General features: G+C 38.3%; 1 protein-coding gene across 1 annotated transcript in view; it reads left to right on the forward strand.

Moving 5' to 3' along the window:
• Positions 1-6,131: 6,131 nt before the first annotated feature.
• The window catches only part of LOC126100948 (uncharacterized), a 149,349-nt gene continuing 137,661 nt past the window's right edge, over positions 6,132-17,819 (forward strand). The window contains exons 1-4 of the mRNA XM_049911609.1: positions 6,132-6,265; positions 7,935-8,355; positions 11,323-11,444; positions 12,042-12,177. Coding sequence (XP_049767566.1) covers positions 7,974-8,355; positions 11,323-11,444; positions 12,042-12,177 — 640 coding nt within the window. The 5' untranslated portion in view covers positions 6,132-6,265; positions 7,935-7,973. The remainder of the gene's footprint in view (positions 6,266-7,934; positions 8,356-11,322; positions 11,445-12,041; positions 12,178-17,819) is intronic.

Below are 17,819 nucleotides of genomic sequence, written 5' to 3' on the forward strand. Positions count from 1 at the left end.
GAATCTTTGTTTATTGTGAGCACCTCATGACCGTACTTTCTCTTCCATCTTCCTCTTCTCCTTTGGAGTACCTTTCTCTCAAAAGATGACCAAGTTTCTGAAGCATATATCTATAGACCTGCTTCATTGTAACTATGTAAGAGCCAAACGAATTTACAGAAAGCGAGTGGAGGAGGCAAAAATGAGATACAATGACAGGTTCATTAAAAAGGCTCAGAATCCATGCAAAGCAGCTTGGCATCTGGTAAACGAGTGCAGAAAAAAAGCCCACCTCAGCCTTAAATTCTGGTAGCCCTGATGCCTTCAATCAGTACATTGTTAGGATAGTGAAAGATAATATTAATAAAATACCTGACTCAGACTTAGTTCCCACAAGTCACATGAGAAACATAACCAGTAGCACTTTTGAAAACTGGAAGGAAGTGCACCCTAAGGATATCGTAAAAATAGTTAAGTCATACAAGAACTCAGAGAGTGAAGACATCTATGGTATGTCTTGCACAATGCTGAAGAAAACTATTCTAGAGCTTGCTCAACCATTATCTATAGCAATTAACAAATGCTTATCCTCTGGTGTCTTCCCAAAATTTCTTAAACTAGCACACACAGTACCAATCTGCAAAAAAGGTGACCCATGTGAAGTGTCCAGCTACAGACCAATTTCTATCATTCCTATTCTAGCTAAAGTTATGGAGTCTGTTACGAAACTCCAGTTACAGAATTATTTTGAAGTAAATAAGCTCTTCCAGGACACACAGCATGGTTTTCGCAAGGGAAAGTCAACGTTTACAGCAGCACTAGACTTAACCAGAAAAATAAGGCAAGGATTCGAAGACAGAGAAAGTGTGGCACTGACACTCTGTGATCTTAGCAAGGCATTTGACTGCATTTCCCACAAGATACTGCACAATAAATTGAAGTGTTATGGTGTCGGAGGTGTTATTCTGGCAACTTTTCAGTCTTATCTGGAAAACTGGAGACAAGTGGTATCAGTTCATGGAGAAACATCACAAGAACAAAAGCTGGAATATGGAGTACCCAAAAGGGTCCATCAAAAGGCCTCACCTGTTCCTTATTTATGTCAGTGATATGGGTTATAACAACAATATGTTACAGTTTGCTGATGACACCTGCCTTTTTGCCAAAGGAAGAACTGCTGCAGAATCACTCCAAGAAACAGATGTACTCTTCCAAAACATTAATGAATGGTTCATCAAAAATAAAATGAAAATGAATGAAGAAAAAACACAACATCTGATATGCACCCTTAACAACATCAGATGCTATGATAATATGGAGGCTGTCAAACTGTTGGGCTTCATGATAGACAGGAAACTAACAATGAACGAACACACGGTGTATGTGTGCTCCAAGCTCTCCCATGTAATATACATTCTGAGGAGGTTAAAAGGTGTATTGAGTGACCAATATCTCATAACAGTATATTATGCCCTATTCCATAGCCACATCAATTATGGCCTACTGCTATGGGGACATTCTGCAGGTTGTAAGAATGTGCTAATTCTACAGAAAAAAGCTCTCAGAATAATCACATCAAGCAAACAACAGGAGCACTGCAGGCCTATATTCACTCAGTTAGGAATTATGACAGTCTTCAGCCAGTATGTGTTTTTATGTCTCATCAGTGTGAAAGAAAACCAAGGAGTCTTCAGCATGAGGCAAGATATACATAATCACAATACCCATAACAAGAGGAGCATTGAAATACCCAGGTGTTGACTGACAGGAACGCAAGACAGCTTTCCAGTGGTTGCCCTAAAGATGTTCAACTCAGTGCCTCAAGAAGTGCAATCCCTGCTGCTAGGAACATTCAGAGGGAGAGTAGCACAGGACCTGAAAGTGTGCCCATTGTACTCCATTGATGAATTCTTTAATAGTGACCAAAGTGGATGGACAAACAAATATTGTTTCTATTAAGTATAAATGACTTAATTTTGTGCCGGCCGGAGTGGCCGAGCGGTTAAAGGCGCTACAGTCTGGAACCGCACGACTGCTACGGTCGCAGGTTCGAATCCTGCCTCGGACATGGATGTGTGTGATGTCCTTAGGATAGTTAGGTTTAAGTAGTTCTAAGTTCTAGGGGACTTATGACCACAGCAGTTGAGTCCCATAGTGCTCAGAGCCATTTGAACCATTTTGAACTTAATTTTGTGAATTTTTTTTAAATTTATACCAGTATACATAATTAATCTTGATGCAGTATGTCCAGTCATGACTGGTAAATGACACAGATCTAGTAATAAGGTAATAAATTCGGCTTACAGTAAGTGTATTGTAAATCATTAATTTGGTAACATGAGTTAAATGTATTGAGGAAAACGACTTTTTTAAATGCAAAATAGGCTCTGTTGGCTACCATTAATCTCTGCTGCATTTTATAAGAGGTATTATTTGAATGGTTGACTTTTGATCCCAGATATTTGAACTGATCACCTCTCTCAAAAGTCAGAAAGTCACCCACTCTTACTGAGAGTAGAATGTTCTCTTTGCATGCTTTCACAGTAGGCATAAATTTTATTTACCATTAGTTGATATTTAGTCTCATATTCTTACTGGGCTGCTAAAGTGTGACAAATGTCTCCTCCTTTGGCTTCCTAGGTCTTGCAACTACATCTCTGTAACTGGCATAAGTTGGAATCTGCACTGCCTTACAAAAGATGATTCCCCTGCACAGCAGGTTTGCACATCTCATAACCTTCTCCAAGGCAACATTACAAAGGAGATACACTGGTCCATATCCCTACTTTACACCCTCTTGTAGGCCCTATATCTTGTGGATCAGGCACCATTCCTCCCATTCTTATACGACTATGTATCTTATTCACTATAATTCTCAAAAGCCAGGACAGTTTTCCAGGTACTCTTAGTTCCATAAAGGCATGATACAATCATTCTCTACCTACACTATCATATACTGAACAATGTAGGAAAAGACAGAAGCTACTTACCATAATGAAGATATGTCAAGTTGCAGACACTCACATACAGCTTTCAGCCACAGCCTTTGCCAGTAAAACACACACACACACACACACACACACACACACACACACACACACAAGCACACCTCATGTACACATGACCACCAACTCCAGCATCCTGGGGTGGTATGAATTCTGATCCGAGATGCTGGAGTTGGTGGTCAAGTGTGCATGAGGTGTACTTGCTTGTGTGTGTGGGTGTAGTTGTGTGTATGTGTGTTTGTGAATGGTGCATGTGTGTGTCTTTTTTATTGATGAAGGCTGTGGCTGAAAGCTGTATGTGAGTGTCTTTTAATTGTGCCTGTCTGCAACTTGATTTTTCTTCTTCATGGTAAGTAGCAATCTGTCTTTTCCTACATAGTTGATATTCCTTTTTTCCATTGTTTGCTATCATATACTGACTTGTAGTTGATGAAAAGGTGATGCATGCCAACCACAGATTCAACTGCCTTTTCTAAAAGTCACCTTAGGGTGAAGATCTGATGTATTGTTGATTTACCTGAGAGAAATGCACATTGATATGAGCCAATCTCTCTCTGAACAGTTGGAAGGAGATGATCAAATAGTGTGTAGGAGAATACTTTATATCCTGAGTTTAGCAGCATAATTCCATAATAGCTGTCAGATTTAACAAATCTCCTTTCTCGTATACAGGTAATATAATTCCTTCTCTCCACTGACATTTTCTTTTCATCCCATACTGAAATGACCAGTTTTAGGAGAATTTGTTCCATCTGAGAGCCTCCTTGCTTGAATAGTTCTGCTAGACTATTATCTGTTCCTGGTGACCTACTGTTCTTCAATTTCCAAAGCAATTCTGATTCCTTCCAGAGTCAATGGGACAGTATTCTTGTCCAAGTCATTTAATCCTTGTGCCCATATGGGATCTCTTGATGTCATTTTGGAGTTGATGAATTTATCAAAATGTCAGTACCATATCTCATAGATCTCTTTCCCTCCCTGTTTCATCCTTTACCAAGATAGATTTCCCACTTCCCACCTTCCCATAAAGTTTACTCAGTTTTTTAATGTTTTCTTTCATCCACTCTCTTTTTTGTAGATAAATCCTCTTTTCAGCCTTCCTTTTTTCTCATAAACTTCCACCAGTGCTCATGTGAAATTTGGCTGTAATATTCTTCTTGATGCCAAATTTTTTTCTGTAGCTATTTGGCACTCAGTATTAAACCATGGGGATCTTATGCACCTTGCTTCAATTCCCAGTGTTTCATTTTCTGACATCTCCACTGCATTTTTTATCATTCTCCATTGATCCTCAATGTCACACTCTTCAACCCTTCCAGTGATCCAAGATATCTTCTCCTGGCACTGGTTTGTGATTGCAGATGATTTTAAATCTGTTACATTGTATTTCTGTTTGCTTGAGTCTCTTTGAATGCATTGGAGATTCTAGCCCTAACTTGTGCCCATATTAAAAAGTGGTCTGAATCTGCATTGAGGCCTTCAAGGCTCCTCACAGCCAAAAGGTCCAACCTGTGACTTGCATCAATTGTTATGTGATCAATCTGGTTACAATGTTCCCATTTGGTGACTTCCATGTTCCTTTATGAATATCTTTACATGGGGACAGTGAGAAACTCACAATTATGTTTTAGCATATTGTGAATAAGATGACCTTGTTCCATTATCATTGATTGTGATACAGCGAAGTCATCAGTCCCATTGGATTAAGGAAGGATGGGGAGGGAAGTCAACCACACCCTTTCAAAGGAATCATTCTGGCATTTGCCTGAAGCGATTTAGGAAAATAAGGGAAAACCTGAATTAGGATGGGCAGTCACAGGTTTGAAGCTCCACGCTCCCAAATAAAAGTCTAGTGTGCTAACCATCGCATCACCTCAATCAGTAGGTTTTTATTTCCAAATCCCATTAGCCATCAGTTTTCAGGATTCCTGTTAGGCCTTCACATCTACTGAAAAGCTGCTGGAGCACTTGTAGTCCCCAATATATATTGCCACATCAGGCAGTTCCCTACTTTGTGCCATTGCTCATCTCCAACAATGTGGACAAGAGGTTGCACTTATGGGAAGCGATTTCATGGTTATAATACTCTTCTTTTTTTCTCATTTCAAAGAGCTCAATGAGTAAGACCAAGAAGTCTCTGGTTGACTGATTACAATCTTTATCAATAATGATTATTTTGCTACTATCTGATAAGTTTGAATGATTTTATAGCCAGTTTTTTAGTCAAATTAGTAACAAGTGAGAACTGTTAGCTATTACAGTTATCATGTTGATACATAAGAATCATCTTATTTACTTTTTAGAGTTTGCTTAAGTGACAAACTGAAGAGTGCCGAGTTAATTGTACAGCATTCAGTTTAGATTAATTGACAATGGCGTGTAATATTATCCAAGTGTCATGCATATCTGGTCGCTTTGTTCTTTGTTTCTTTATAAAGTACAAATGCAGGAACGATGTAGATTCATAAGGATGGAGAAGTCTAGATGAGACCTTTATCCAGCAGTGTATATCAAATGGCTATTAACGATTGTAGTAATGAATGTTGGGCGTACCAGTTCTAGTGTTTAATAAGAAGTTTACAATTTTATACTTTAGTACAATATCAAACTTAATATCAAAAAATATAAATTATCCAAATTTTACAATTATTTGACGTATATATTGAGGGCGGGCTGGAGTGAGAAGTTTTTTTGTAAACAGCAATAAATTAAGTTCCCTGTGCATACTTTCAGTGATCATATTGTTTTGTCATCTTAGTCTTAGGGTTTTATTTATTTACCGTATTAACCTCGTATTCATTTGTGGAAAATAACAATACATGTAGTAGGATCTATAGGCTTCTCATAACAATTTGCAGAATTTAAGAAATGTTATATTCTTTAAAAAGGATCCATATTTTTTGTATTTTATTCCCTGCCTGAGTCGTAAAGATAACAGTGTAGTGGGAAATACCTTTGTCCCTAAGACAACGAAAGTAGTTCACACGATATTTTAAAACTGGCTGACGTTTGTTCTTGAAATCTCGATTTGAATAGTGCGGTCAAGTTCCTATTGGCGCGGCGTTGGCAGGCGGATCACTAGCTATATGCGGTGCTACGAGCTACGTGATTGGCCTACTGTGAAATCACTTGTGATTCGTGGATGCACTGTGTTATGTTGGGTTGTGTGCTGATGGATGGTGCTGCGGGTTTGTGCGTGTTCGTTGTGTCGGTCCGGGTGTGTATGAGATTTGGAAGTATAGGTTTTTTACACTTGCACTGAATGCGATCTCAGTATTTCCGTAAGTAATTGCCTTTGCGTGTGTTTTTTTGTTAATATTAAATATTATTACCATTAGTACCAATCGGTTCATCTTCGGTGTATCAAATCAGCGGCATAATAATATCTTGTTCCTCCTCTTAATACCGGCATTTATGTTTTTTTGCCTTTCAGCTATCAAAACATTTGGCTGAATATTTAGGTACATGAGTATCTCACATGAAAACAGTTGTTTCTGTACTTTCATACAGCATCCATTAAGTAATGGACCTCGTTTGAATTGTGGCCATGTCGGAGGCTTGTCAAACGAGTTCGCCAACAAGCAATTTTAACTTCCTTTCTACTTTTGTATCCCTTTGTTTGTTGGCAAGTGTACGAATTACTTGCTTTTTAATTTGTCTTAGTCAGAAGCATTATACAAAAGTTTAGAAATAGTGCATAAAACACATTTAAGTCCAGTCGGCATTTTAATAAGAGCTGCTATGTGTTACAGAACTGTGTTAAAGGCATTGTTTTCTTCGGCTCTTAATAAGATTAACGTAGAGACTCATAACAACAGTCGTGGCCACTAATATTTCTGGAAATTTTTATGAGTAAGCCTACTATGGCTGACGTTCTATAGTGCACAATATTTTACGAATTATAGTTATCAGATGAAAGATTGCTCTAGCCCTTGCTTGTTCTGCTTTTAGTACTAACAATATTTTACATTAAACTTTTGTTATATGTGACTACTAATCGCGCAACATTTCAGGCGGAATTCACGCAGAATTAAAGATTTAGTGTTGTTATTTCCAAGTAGTAGTAGATATTATTTGTTACGTCGTTAAGAAATATCGGTTTATGAAAAAGAACAAAACGGTACCCTATGTCATTGGGACTGCTGACTTGCTGCCATTGACAAATTTTAGTGTTCCCGTTTTGGATTACAGGTTTTATTGAGTGTATAACAGTGTTATCAGTAATGAAGTTAAGAAAATCGGTGTGGGCCCTTCGCTTGTAACGTAATCAATACGGAAACGGCGTAGTTTTAGTCATTGTTTCCGTGCTTCCAAAATCAAAAGCAGTAACAAAGATTTCCTAGTTCTGAGTTTTAACAGAATCGTGTGACAGTGATTCTATACTATTGGCTTTCCTGCTTCGTGATTGAATTTGTGACACAATGGAAATATTGCATCATTCAGGGCCTTTGTGCTTTCCTGTATTGTGTTACTGCTTAGTAGCTATGATGATTAGGGTTTTGAAATACATACATAGTTTGGCCTAAATTTTGCACTAGTTCTGTAGTATTTACAGTTTTCCTCAGAGTTTTTGTTAGGCCTACTGAATGTATGTTCGACAATTTGTAAATTGTTCGGAAACACAATACACATTGTGAACGTTAGGTCTAATCATGATAAGGTGGCATCTGGCTAAATTGTCCAGAAATGTGCTACACATTGGGAATATTAACCCTGACAAGGCGCCATCGGGTGCTTTGATCTTTCGTGTGATACTCTTATGGTGAGCACCGGTATTCATTATCTCGCCCCCCTCCCTCCCCCCCCCATATGGTTTAGCTTCATCAGAGTCATACTGGGCTCCCATGTGTTCTAAAGATGGACTATTTATTTTGTTTGAAGTGACACATTATTAAAGTTATGCAGTCTATGTTTGAAATAGTTTATTGATAAAGTTTCATTTACTTTCAGGGTTTTACGTGTATGAAAGGTACAACATAAAGGTGCATAATGAACCGAAGGAACAGAAACAAATCACACTCTGATCGTGGTAAACCAACATTTAAGGCCACAGCCAAAGCTAAGGCATTCTCGCCTAGGAAAACTAGATTATCAAAGAATGACAAAAAGAAACTTGTTGAGGCTGTTAAAGTAGAAGTTGCAGAAAGCTCAAAGTCAAAGCCTAAGGAAAAGAAACGGGGGAATGCAACTACTCAGAATACAATGAATTTGAGGTTAACAGAACATGGAGCTGGAATAACGGAGTATATCAGCAAACACGAAGGTTTTAGTGCAATTATCAAACAACGGTACTCAGATTTTCATGTTAATGAAATTGATTGTGATGGAAATGTTGTGACATTGACTACCTTAGAGGCACCAGAGGCTCCAGGTAAACTTTTCTGTTCTTGATTTTGCTGTAGTTTCTTGAAGTGCATGCAGTTTATAGTTGCATATGTATAAGCATGTGCTGTTCTGGCAGATGCGAAGTCAGTGAATTCCTTAATTAATTTTAGGAGTACAGTCTTGTAAAATTACAGATCGTTCTTTTTTTTGTCGCACAGTGAAATTTTGAAAGCAGCAGGTAAGAAATGTTCTTATTTTTCTTTAACTAACGTCTCTCTCTCTCTCTCTCTCTCTCTCTCTCTCTCTCTCTCTGTGTGTGTGTGTGTGTGTGTGTGTGTGTGTGTGTGTGTGTGTGTGTGTGTGTGTGTTGCTATTTATTTTTCGGAATGCGTTTATAGCTAATGTCATTTAGTTTTTGGCTCAGATCTCTTTCCTTTCCTTTTTTGTGTTCTGGATGTAGTCTTTAGTATGAAGATTGTATTTTTGGGGGTTTTCCATGTTTCTGATCTCATTGCTCTTCTTGGCATCTTGTTCATAGCTTACTTATGTGGTTTGTTCCAATGTGGTAGAAATGTACAGCAGATATGAGCATGTTTTTGTTGTCTATGAATACTTTATTATATTCACTTGTTGCAAGCAGAGATAAAGTTGTTAAAATTATCTATGATACAAATGCAGTACTATAATTGTAATAATGCAGTTTCTTTCTTCAGCAAATGTGTCATTGAATGTGGTTCTGAGTGAGAAACAACTAATGATATTATATTCAGATATTTTATTGAATAAGGACAGTAATATTTACCTTAACACATTGTGAATTATATCCATATAAACTGTAAGGGATGAAAATTGTAATTTGTTTATTGAATTTGTTGATGAAAGCTATTACAAATAAAGAATATTTTATAACCAATTGTGTTAATTTGGTTTATGACACACCAGAAAATCCCATGAGATTGCATGTAAAGTCCCTGCAAATGCAACATGCCACTTTTCTTTTAGAGAGAGGATCACATTAAATTAATAACTGTTTCTTCATTTCAAATACAGAAGTAAGGGGCATAATTATTTAGAAACACAACTTGGAAATGTCACAGCCCTTTTGTATGTGCTTCTGTATATAATCTGAAATGTCTCAAAAGTATTTTATGTTGGTTGTTCATTGTGAATACCATTTTTGGGTGAGGGGAGATAACAGAACTAGGGGTTTCAGATGGTATGCCTGAAAAACAAGTATTAACAGGAGGTAACTTTCCAAAGTGTCAGTATTTCTTCGTATAATTGCCATCGAGCTTCAAAGTGCAACAGCCCATTGAACATCAGTTTTCACGATAATTACATGAACCATTATGTAGAAAAATAATCCCTGCGAATACTCCAAACTGAAGACTGAATGTTGTCAAAGGAATATTGCATCTCTCTAGGCTTCTGTGTAATTATTGGTAATAATCAGGAGGTGATTTGAATGGAGACTTACAAAAGAATAAAATTTTTCTCTTTCCTGAGAACACCAGCTTGAGTTATCACTTCCAGGGTATATCTAGTACCTTGAGCCCTGGATTTTGCGAAAAGATTAAAATGTGCTGGGTTCTTGCAGCTTGACAAATACATATATGGTAATTTTTATGTTATTGGAAAATATTGGAATACAGACCATGGATATTTATTCTCCTTACATTGAACATAGAAGCTGATGATTACAGTGTGTAAAATTACACAGTGAAGTAAAAATAAGGTTTTCAATATGATGAAAAAGAATAAAAAACTATTCAACTGCTATGATATTTTCTTTGTTGTTTATTAAAGTTGGAATTAAGTTAGGCCTTGCATTTTTTTCACAGCAGTAAATGCTTATTTGTCGCTGTGTATTTCAAGGCAAGAATCTAAATTTGTTTATAACTGATTAAAACTTTTATTTTTAGTCTTATGCAGATTTTGTTAGGTTTAAATTAATTTGCTAATTTTTGTGATATATATAGACAAATTTTGCCACATTAGCTCCAGCTGTCCAGCAATATTCTTCCCCCTACCTCCCCCTTTCCCCCCCTCCCCATGCTGTCATTCCTTTTTATGCTGTCAGTTGTTTGCGAGGGAATGTAGTGTAACATGTTTTTCATTTGGATGTTTTTTTTAAGCTCTGGTATGGTAAGTGCCATTCCTCTTTCAAGAGAAAAACTGGGCAGCTTTCTTTAGTGGCTACTGCAAAATATGTTATGACTGACAGAATGGTATTCATGTTGAAATTTGCAGTTGCATATCATTATTGGTACTTGATCTTGTCTGAATCTCTATATTCTTCTAAGTAGTTTTGTTTTTATTTCATAATGTTGCTAATATACTATATGTCATCTCCATTGTATGTGATCAATACCTTCAGAGGAATAGGAAATGTAGTCTCTAAATGGATTTCATCTGCCATAGTGTGAAGGTTACAAATTAATTTTTGGCTGTCTCTACGGTGGTTTTACTTCGATATGGCATCTAGCGTTCCTGTGATTTGACGTATTTGTACTTAGGATTAACATGGACACTGATAACCTAGCTGTTGAATATCAATAAAACACACACACATACACACACACACACACACAATTTCCTCCGTAACATACAAATTGAAGTAAAGAGAGAGAGAAATAAATGTGACTTCATCTGATTATTGTCCTCATCAGTTGCTTGTGAAGACAGATAACATGGAGTGAAATGTGAAGAACTAAACATCATTTTGTTAATGATTTACATACATTTTTCAGCCAATAAGGTGCAGACAATATGTGTAAAATTTAATAATTTTACATGCAGTTTTCTTTTCTTTTTAGGAATTTGTCGGGGTTGTTTGGTATGTAATACTTTGTATTTATTTTTCAACATCTTGTACTTGGATGTATTTCCGTACTTCAATGTACAAATCAATGGCTGACATATCTGACATTGTTTATTATCGCATAATTTGTAGTACTGTGTTTGAAATCTGTTTTCTTGAACGACTTAACTTGACTATTTGCATTTTGCATAGTTGCTGCAGCAGCAGAGACAAAGGAAGACATAGATGATTATCTCAAAACAACACTTTCTGAAGAGCAATATAAAACATTAATGGAAATCGTTGACTCTAATGGTGAGGAAGTTGAAATTGAGGTAAGCTTACATTGTGACATTTTTAAAAGAAGGTTGCAGAAATTGTATCGCCAATTTCACAGGCCACTGCTATTTTGTACAGGCTTTCTACAGTACAATATACGTTTATGGAAAGTCTCTTGCTTGTTGTTGACTTCTACCAGAACAGTTAATAAACTCATGTGAAACATTCAATTTCAGTACAACTTGATCCTGTGCAATGACTTCATGGCAAGTGGTGATGAACTGAGCTGTGGTATTTGAAAGTATTGCCATGTCAGAAGTGTATTGCACTTGGTGTAATTCATGAGTTAACTACATCCTTGTAAGCTTCTAATAGCTCACTGTCTGTTGTTAGTATGTCGCCAACTATTGTCACAGCAGCAGTAATGCCATTCCAGTCAATTTGTATAATGAAACTTAGTAGCAAGACTACCACTATCAGATGTCATGTTTTCATTTATATTTTATCATGGGAAAACTTGAGTGTGTCTGTTTGATAAGTCAATTGTCACTTCCTGTTTTGGGTTGGAAACTCTTGTTTGTATATTCCCTGCTCATCCCTAACTTACGTTGAAATTTATCAAACTTCTCTGTAATTACGTCTGTTGTTGACAGGCCACTGACATGAGCAAAGAAGACAGGCGCAAGTTGCACACTGCCATAGTAAAATGTGGAAAATCTCGTTTGATTAGCAACACTGTTGATAAGGATGGCAAAAAGTACATTGTTGTTAAGAGATCCAGTAAGGCAGGTATGTAAAGGAAGTATATTTTCTTTTAGGCCAGTTTCAGAACCTACTTTTGTAAAGGTGTTTACAAGTTAACCAACATGTCTTTGTAGTTGCCCCTTGTATACCTATAATGTTGTACTGTGCTGGTCTGAGAGTTTTTCAAAATAAATGCAACTGACTTTGAAATATTGAGTGATTCAGCCATATATGTAACTGCATGCGTGACACACAGATACATGAAGCATTTTGTGCAAGTGTGCTTACACTGTCCCTGAGTAATTTTACACGAATGTTATGACTGTTGAAGCTGCTTGATGTTTGTTTCGATTTTCAGTCGTGCAAGCTTGTGCAAGCATACCAAAGTACATAGGTTTAAGCGTGCGTACCAACAATATGAGGCAGTCTTAATACTGGCATTATTTCAAGTGACGCAAAGTAGGTCAATCACAAATTGCCAAAAACGTTTGTTCACTTATATGAAAGCTAGCTAAGTTTCAACAGCATTATAATGAAACCCTGCCATAAGGCAAAAACATATACTGAATATATCTTACTTTTAATAAGATACTAGACAAACGACCTTGTCATAAGCAAACATTATTTAGAAGATAAATTCACCCAGAACCAACTGGAGGAGAGAGAGTCACTGATATTTATCAGTCCAGGACAGAAGGATATGAAGTACACAAGTCAGCTCTCAAGTATTAGAGATGGTTAGCTGTAATCGAGGCATAACAAAGACTGCTAACTTATGTGGTTTTGACCAAAAGGCGTTATTCAAAAATAGATAACATACACATTCATGCCAGCGCAAGTTACACACAACCACTCTTGGGCAACTGAGTCCAGTCACACTGGACTCGCATTCGGGAGGACGGCGCTTCAATCCCATGTCTGGCCATGCTGATTTAGGTTTTCCACAGTTTCCCTAAATTGCTCCAGGCAAATACCGGGATGGTTCCTTTGAAAGGGCACGGCCGAATTCCTTCCCCGTCCTTGCCTAATCTGATGAGACTGATGACCTCGCTGTCTGGCCTCCTCCCCCAAACAACGCATCAACCCATCCAGTCACAGTGGACAGTGACAGTTGTCTTGTGTGTATGAGTTGTGCTTTTGTGAATGAGTGTGTTTATTTTTTCTACGTTACAAGACCTTTTGGCTGAAAGCTCAAATGTTTAGCTGTCTTTTTGTTGTGCCTATCTGCATCGTAGTGTCTCCTGAATATGGTGAGTTGCAAGCTATCCTTTTCATAGTATTTGTCAGGTATGTAGATACTTCATAGCCCCATGTGGATGTGAGAAATTGTAATAATACTGTCAGTCTTTTGTGTGGTATAATAACTTCCCAAATTATTGTGTCCTCCTTTTTAACCCAAGATTGATGTGAGTAGGTAATTGCAACATTTTTGTCAATTTTGAAATATTTCTACCAATCACATGTTTTCAGCTTGTTGTGAGTGATATCAGCCTTTACCCCACATTTGTTGCCTCTTCCCCCCTCCCCACCCCATGCCTGAGGTGCTTACATACGTGTGCAAGTAAGCGCGCGCGCGCACACACACACACACACACACACACACACACACACACACACACACACACAGACCTAGCCAGGTGAAACAAGCCACTTGTCTTCAAAGAACTCCCACTATTTGAAGGGCAAACCGATGCATGTGCAAGTGTGGGGCTCAGAGTATTTGTCTGTGCTTGAACAAATCGCTTGACTACACAAGCCTGCAGCTACAGGTGTGGCTTTATTTACGTAAGGCTTATCTAAGTCAATTTGTAATTATAAGGTTTTGGTTGGTGCTTGTGTTCTGAAATACAGAGCAAATTATGTAAAGTTTCAGCTCTCCTCAGTATTCAAACTGTTAAGATATCAGCACTGAGTGACAAATTTCCAAAGTACTGCTGTGCTGAGACTAAGTTTGGTGAATATCTTCTTCTCACCAAAGGAGTTCTTGGGCAATTTCTTGTCAGTTAGTGCTAACATCTTAACATTCTGAAAACCGACGTGGGCTCAAACCTGGCATAATTTGTTCCGCGTTCCAGGAAGCAAGCACTATACAACGCCTAATAATTACAATAATATGTACTACTAGTCTTGTTCATAGAGTGTGCAGTTGACACAACAGTTTAAGCACTTGTTTTGCAGTTAAAAATTTCATGCAAATTGTGTAGTTACTACAGTTTGAGCCTAGGAGACAGTTTTGAAAGATGTGTTCAGTCATTATGGGCTGCTGTCAGGCTCAATATACATAACTTTTCCATTGCAAGTATTTTAAATTCCCATTCTTACACTGCCGCTAAGTGTCTATAAAATGTCTTAAATCGCATTAATTAAGAATTGTCTCCAAGAATTAGGAGATCATTTATTATAGTTGTGAGGTCAGGGGAGACATATGGCACAGGTAAGTGCGGTAAGTCTCCCCTGACGTGTGATTTTGGGTGACTCTCCCAAATCTATCTCTTCCCCTAGAAGTCTCTAGTCCTTTTCCTTCACCCCTCTTCCTTCCCTTTCAACACTCATGCCTGAACAAGCAGCCAATGGCCCCAAAAGCTTGCCTAATTACAACTTTCTTTAACATGTTTGTTCTGCCTCTGCTTGGTGAGTACATTTTTTATCTATCCAGTTAAATTACTCTTACAGGTTAGTATGTTAAAAATCTTAGTTTTTGTGCAAACTGTCTTAAGATCCTTAATGACCATTAAGGATTATTATCCAATTTTTTGGAAGATGCCTTTGACATTTTCTACAGTATGCTTATAAAGCGAAATATAAAGTGTGTTCAAATGAAAAGGTATGAAATGTTGTAACAACCAAACAGGCTGAAATTTGCATACCTTGCTTTAGGGTAATCTAATGAGACATCTTGGGATGTGCATTTAGTGTCATCATCTGCCCCTAAAAAGAAAGACCGAGCGAGGTGGCGCAGTGGTTAGACACTAGACTCCCATTCGGGAGGACGACGGTTCAATCCCGTGTCCGGCCATCCTGATTTAGGTTTTCCGTGATTTCCCTAAATCGCTCCAGGCAAATGCCGGGATGGTTCCTTTCAAAGGGCACGGCCGACTTCCTTCCCTAAGCCGATGAGACCGATGACCTCGCTGTCTGGTCTCCGTCCCCAAAACAACCAACCTAAAAAGAACTATAGACCTATATCTCTAACGTCGATCAGTTGTAGAATTTTGGAACACGTATTGTGTTAGAGTATAATGACTTTTCTGGAGACTAGAAATCTACTCTGTAGGAATCAGCATGGGTTTCGAAAAAGACGGTCATGTGAAACCCAGCTCGCGCTATTCGTCCACGAGACTCAGAGGGCCATAGACACGGGTTCACAGGTAGATGCCGTGTTTCTTGACTTCCGCAAGGCGTTCGATACAGTTCCCCACAGTCGTTTATTGAACAAAGTAAGAGCATATGGACTATCAGACCAATTGTGTGATTGGATTGAGGAGTTCCTAGATAACAGGACGCAGCATGTTATTCTCAATGGAGAGAAGTATTCCGAAGTAAGAGTAATTTCAGGTGTGCCGCAGGGGAGTGTCATAGGACCGTTGCTATTCACAATATACATAAATGACCTGGTGGATGACATCGGAAGTTCACTGAGGCTTTTTGCAGATGATGCTGTGATGTATCGAGAGGTTGTAACAATGGAAAATTGTACTGAAATGCAGGAGGATCTGCAGCGAATTGACGCATGGTGCAGGGAATGGCAACTGAATCTCAATGTAGACAAGTGTAATGTGCTGCGAATACACAGAAAGATAGATCCTTTATCATTTAGCTACAAAATAGCAGGTCAGCAACTGGAAGCAGTTAATACCATAAATTATCTGGGAGTACGCATTAGGAGTGATTTAAAATGGAATGATCATATAATGTTGATTGTCGGTAAAGCAGATGCCAGACTGAGATTCATTGGAAGAATCCTAAGGAAATGCAATCCGAAAACAAAGGAAGTAGGTTACAGTACGCTTGTTCGCCCACTGCTTGAATACTGCTCAGCAGTGTGGGATCCGTACCAGATAGGGTTGATACAAGACATAGAGAAGATCCAACGGAGAGCAGCGCGCTTCGTTACAGGATCATTTAGTAATCGCGAAAGCGTTACTGAGATGATAGATAAACTCCAGTGGAAGACTCTGCAGGAGAGACGCTCAGTAGCTCGGTACGGGCTTTTGTCAAAGTTTCGAGAACATACCTTCACCGAAGAGTCAAGCAGTATATTGCTCCCTCCTACGTATATCTCGCGAAGAGACCATGAGGATAAAATCAGAGAGATTAGAGCCCACACAGAGGCATACCGACAATCCTTCTTTCCACGAACAATACGAGACTGGAATAGAAGGGAGAACCGATAGAGGTACTGAAGGTACCCTCCGCCACACACCGTCAGGTGGCTTGTGGAGTATGGATGTAGATGTAGATGTAGAAAATTGCCCTCAGCATGCAAGGTGAAGCTCACTGTCTTTTTCAGTGCCCAAGGACTAATACTCATTGAATTTCTCGAACAAGGAAAACCCATTAACAATGATGGAGTCAATCTGCTCCATTATAACATGTGTCTACACGTCTCCAAGGTTACACAGTGTAATGATCAAGTTCAGTGGGAGCAATTTGAGTACCACCCTAAAGCCCAGACTGTGACTTTTAATATGTTTCATCCACTAAAAACAAACTCAGAATGAAGCACTTCAACTTGGACAACAAACTGGACACGTTGTGGAGGATTGACTCCCATTACAGCCACAGAAATTGTGAGACTGGGGAATCATTTGGCTCATGAAACAGTGGGATAGTTTTGCTCGGGTCTGTGGTGATAACTTTTGAATAATGACATCAGTTATGCCCACAGTGTTGTTTGGTATCTCTTCTTTTGAACATCCCTCATACCATGGACATAGTATGCTTCATGATGTGCCATCTAATGGAGCAATTGTAGAAACACACTGTGATATTACTGAGAAATTATGTCTGTCTGTCTTTAGAATTTTGTAAGGTTTGTTCTGTTCTTTGTGTCTGAACACACATAATATCCTTCGGATGTTAACTGCGTGTGTTTAATACTCGCTTCAGTCAATTTTCCATGCAGCACAACCCAGCAAGTAAGGGCAATGTGCAGCTGTTAATAGATTACGTGGCCTGCTCAAAAGGGTTTGGCTACACAGTGATGCTCTAAAGCCCTTACTATTCCTCAGTGTGCAGAATCCATTCATTGCCTTGTGTTGGTAGAGAGAAAGTGAATGATAAAATATCCAATGAGTTAAAACAGCTTTATTTATGCTTCTAGCATAAAAAAAATTGGGTGTGGTGGACTGATGAGTATTAACAGATAGTTTTGGCAGCACTCCCGATTTCTTAGCAGCAATATTCACTAAAATTGCGATTATTTACGGCAAAATGTCATTGGACTAATTCAATCACATTATTATTAAAAGTCTTAAAATCTTCGCATATCATACCTCTAAGTTCACAAAATCACAGTCTGAAATTTGGTGAATTTGTGGCGCACATGCTGCCCAAACAACAACCTACAAAGACAAGGATCAGCGGCCAAAGCTCCTGTGCTCTTCTGAACATGCTTTCTTATAAACTCTGTCACATGACCACCACTGCTTTACTTCTGACCACCACCAGTATAAATTTATAATAAT

The sequence above is a fragment of the Schistocerca cancellata genome, chromosome 9, assembly GCF_023864275.1.
Source record: "Schistocerca cancellata isolate TAMUIC-IGC-003103 chromosome 9, iqSchCanc2.1, whole genome shotgun sequence".
In the NCBI taxonomy this organism is placed as follows: Eukaryota; Metazoa; Arthropoda; class Insecta; order Orthoptera; family Acrididae; genus Schistocerca; species Schistocerca cancellata.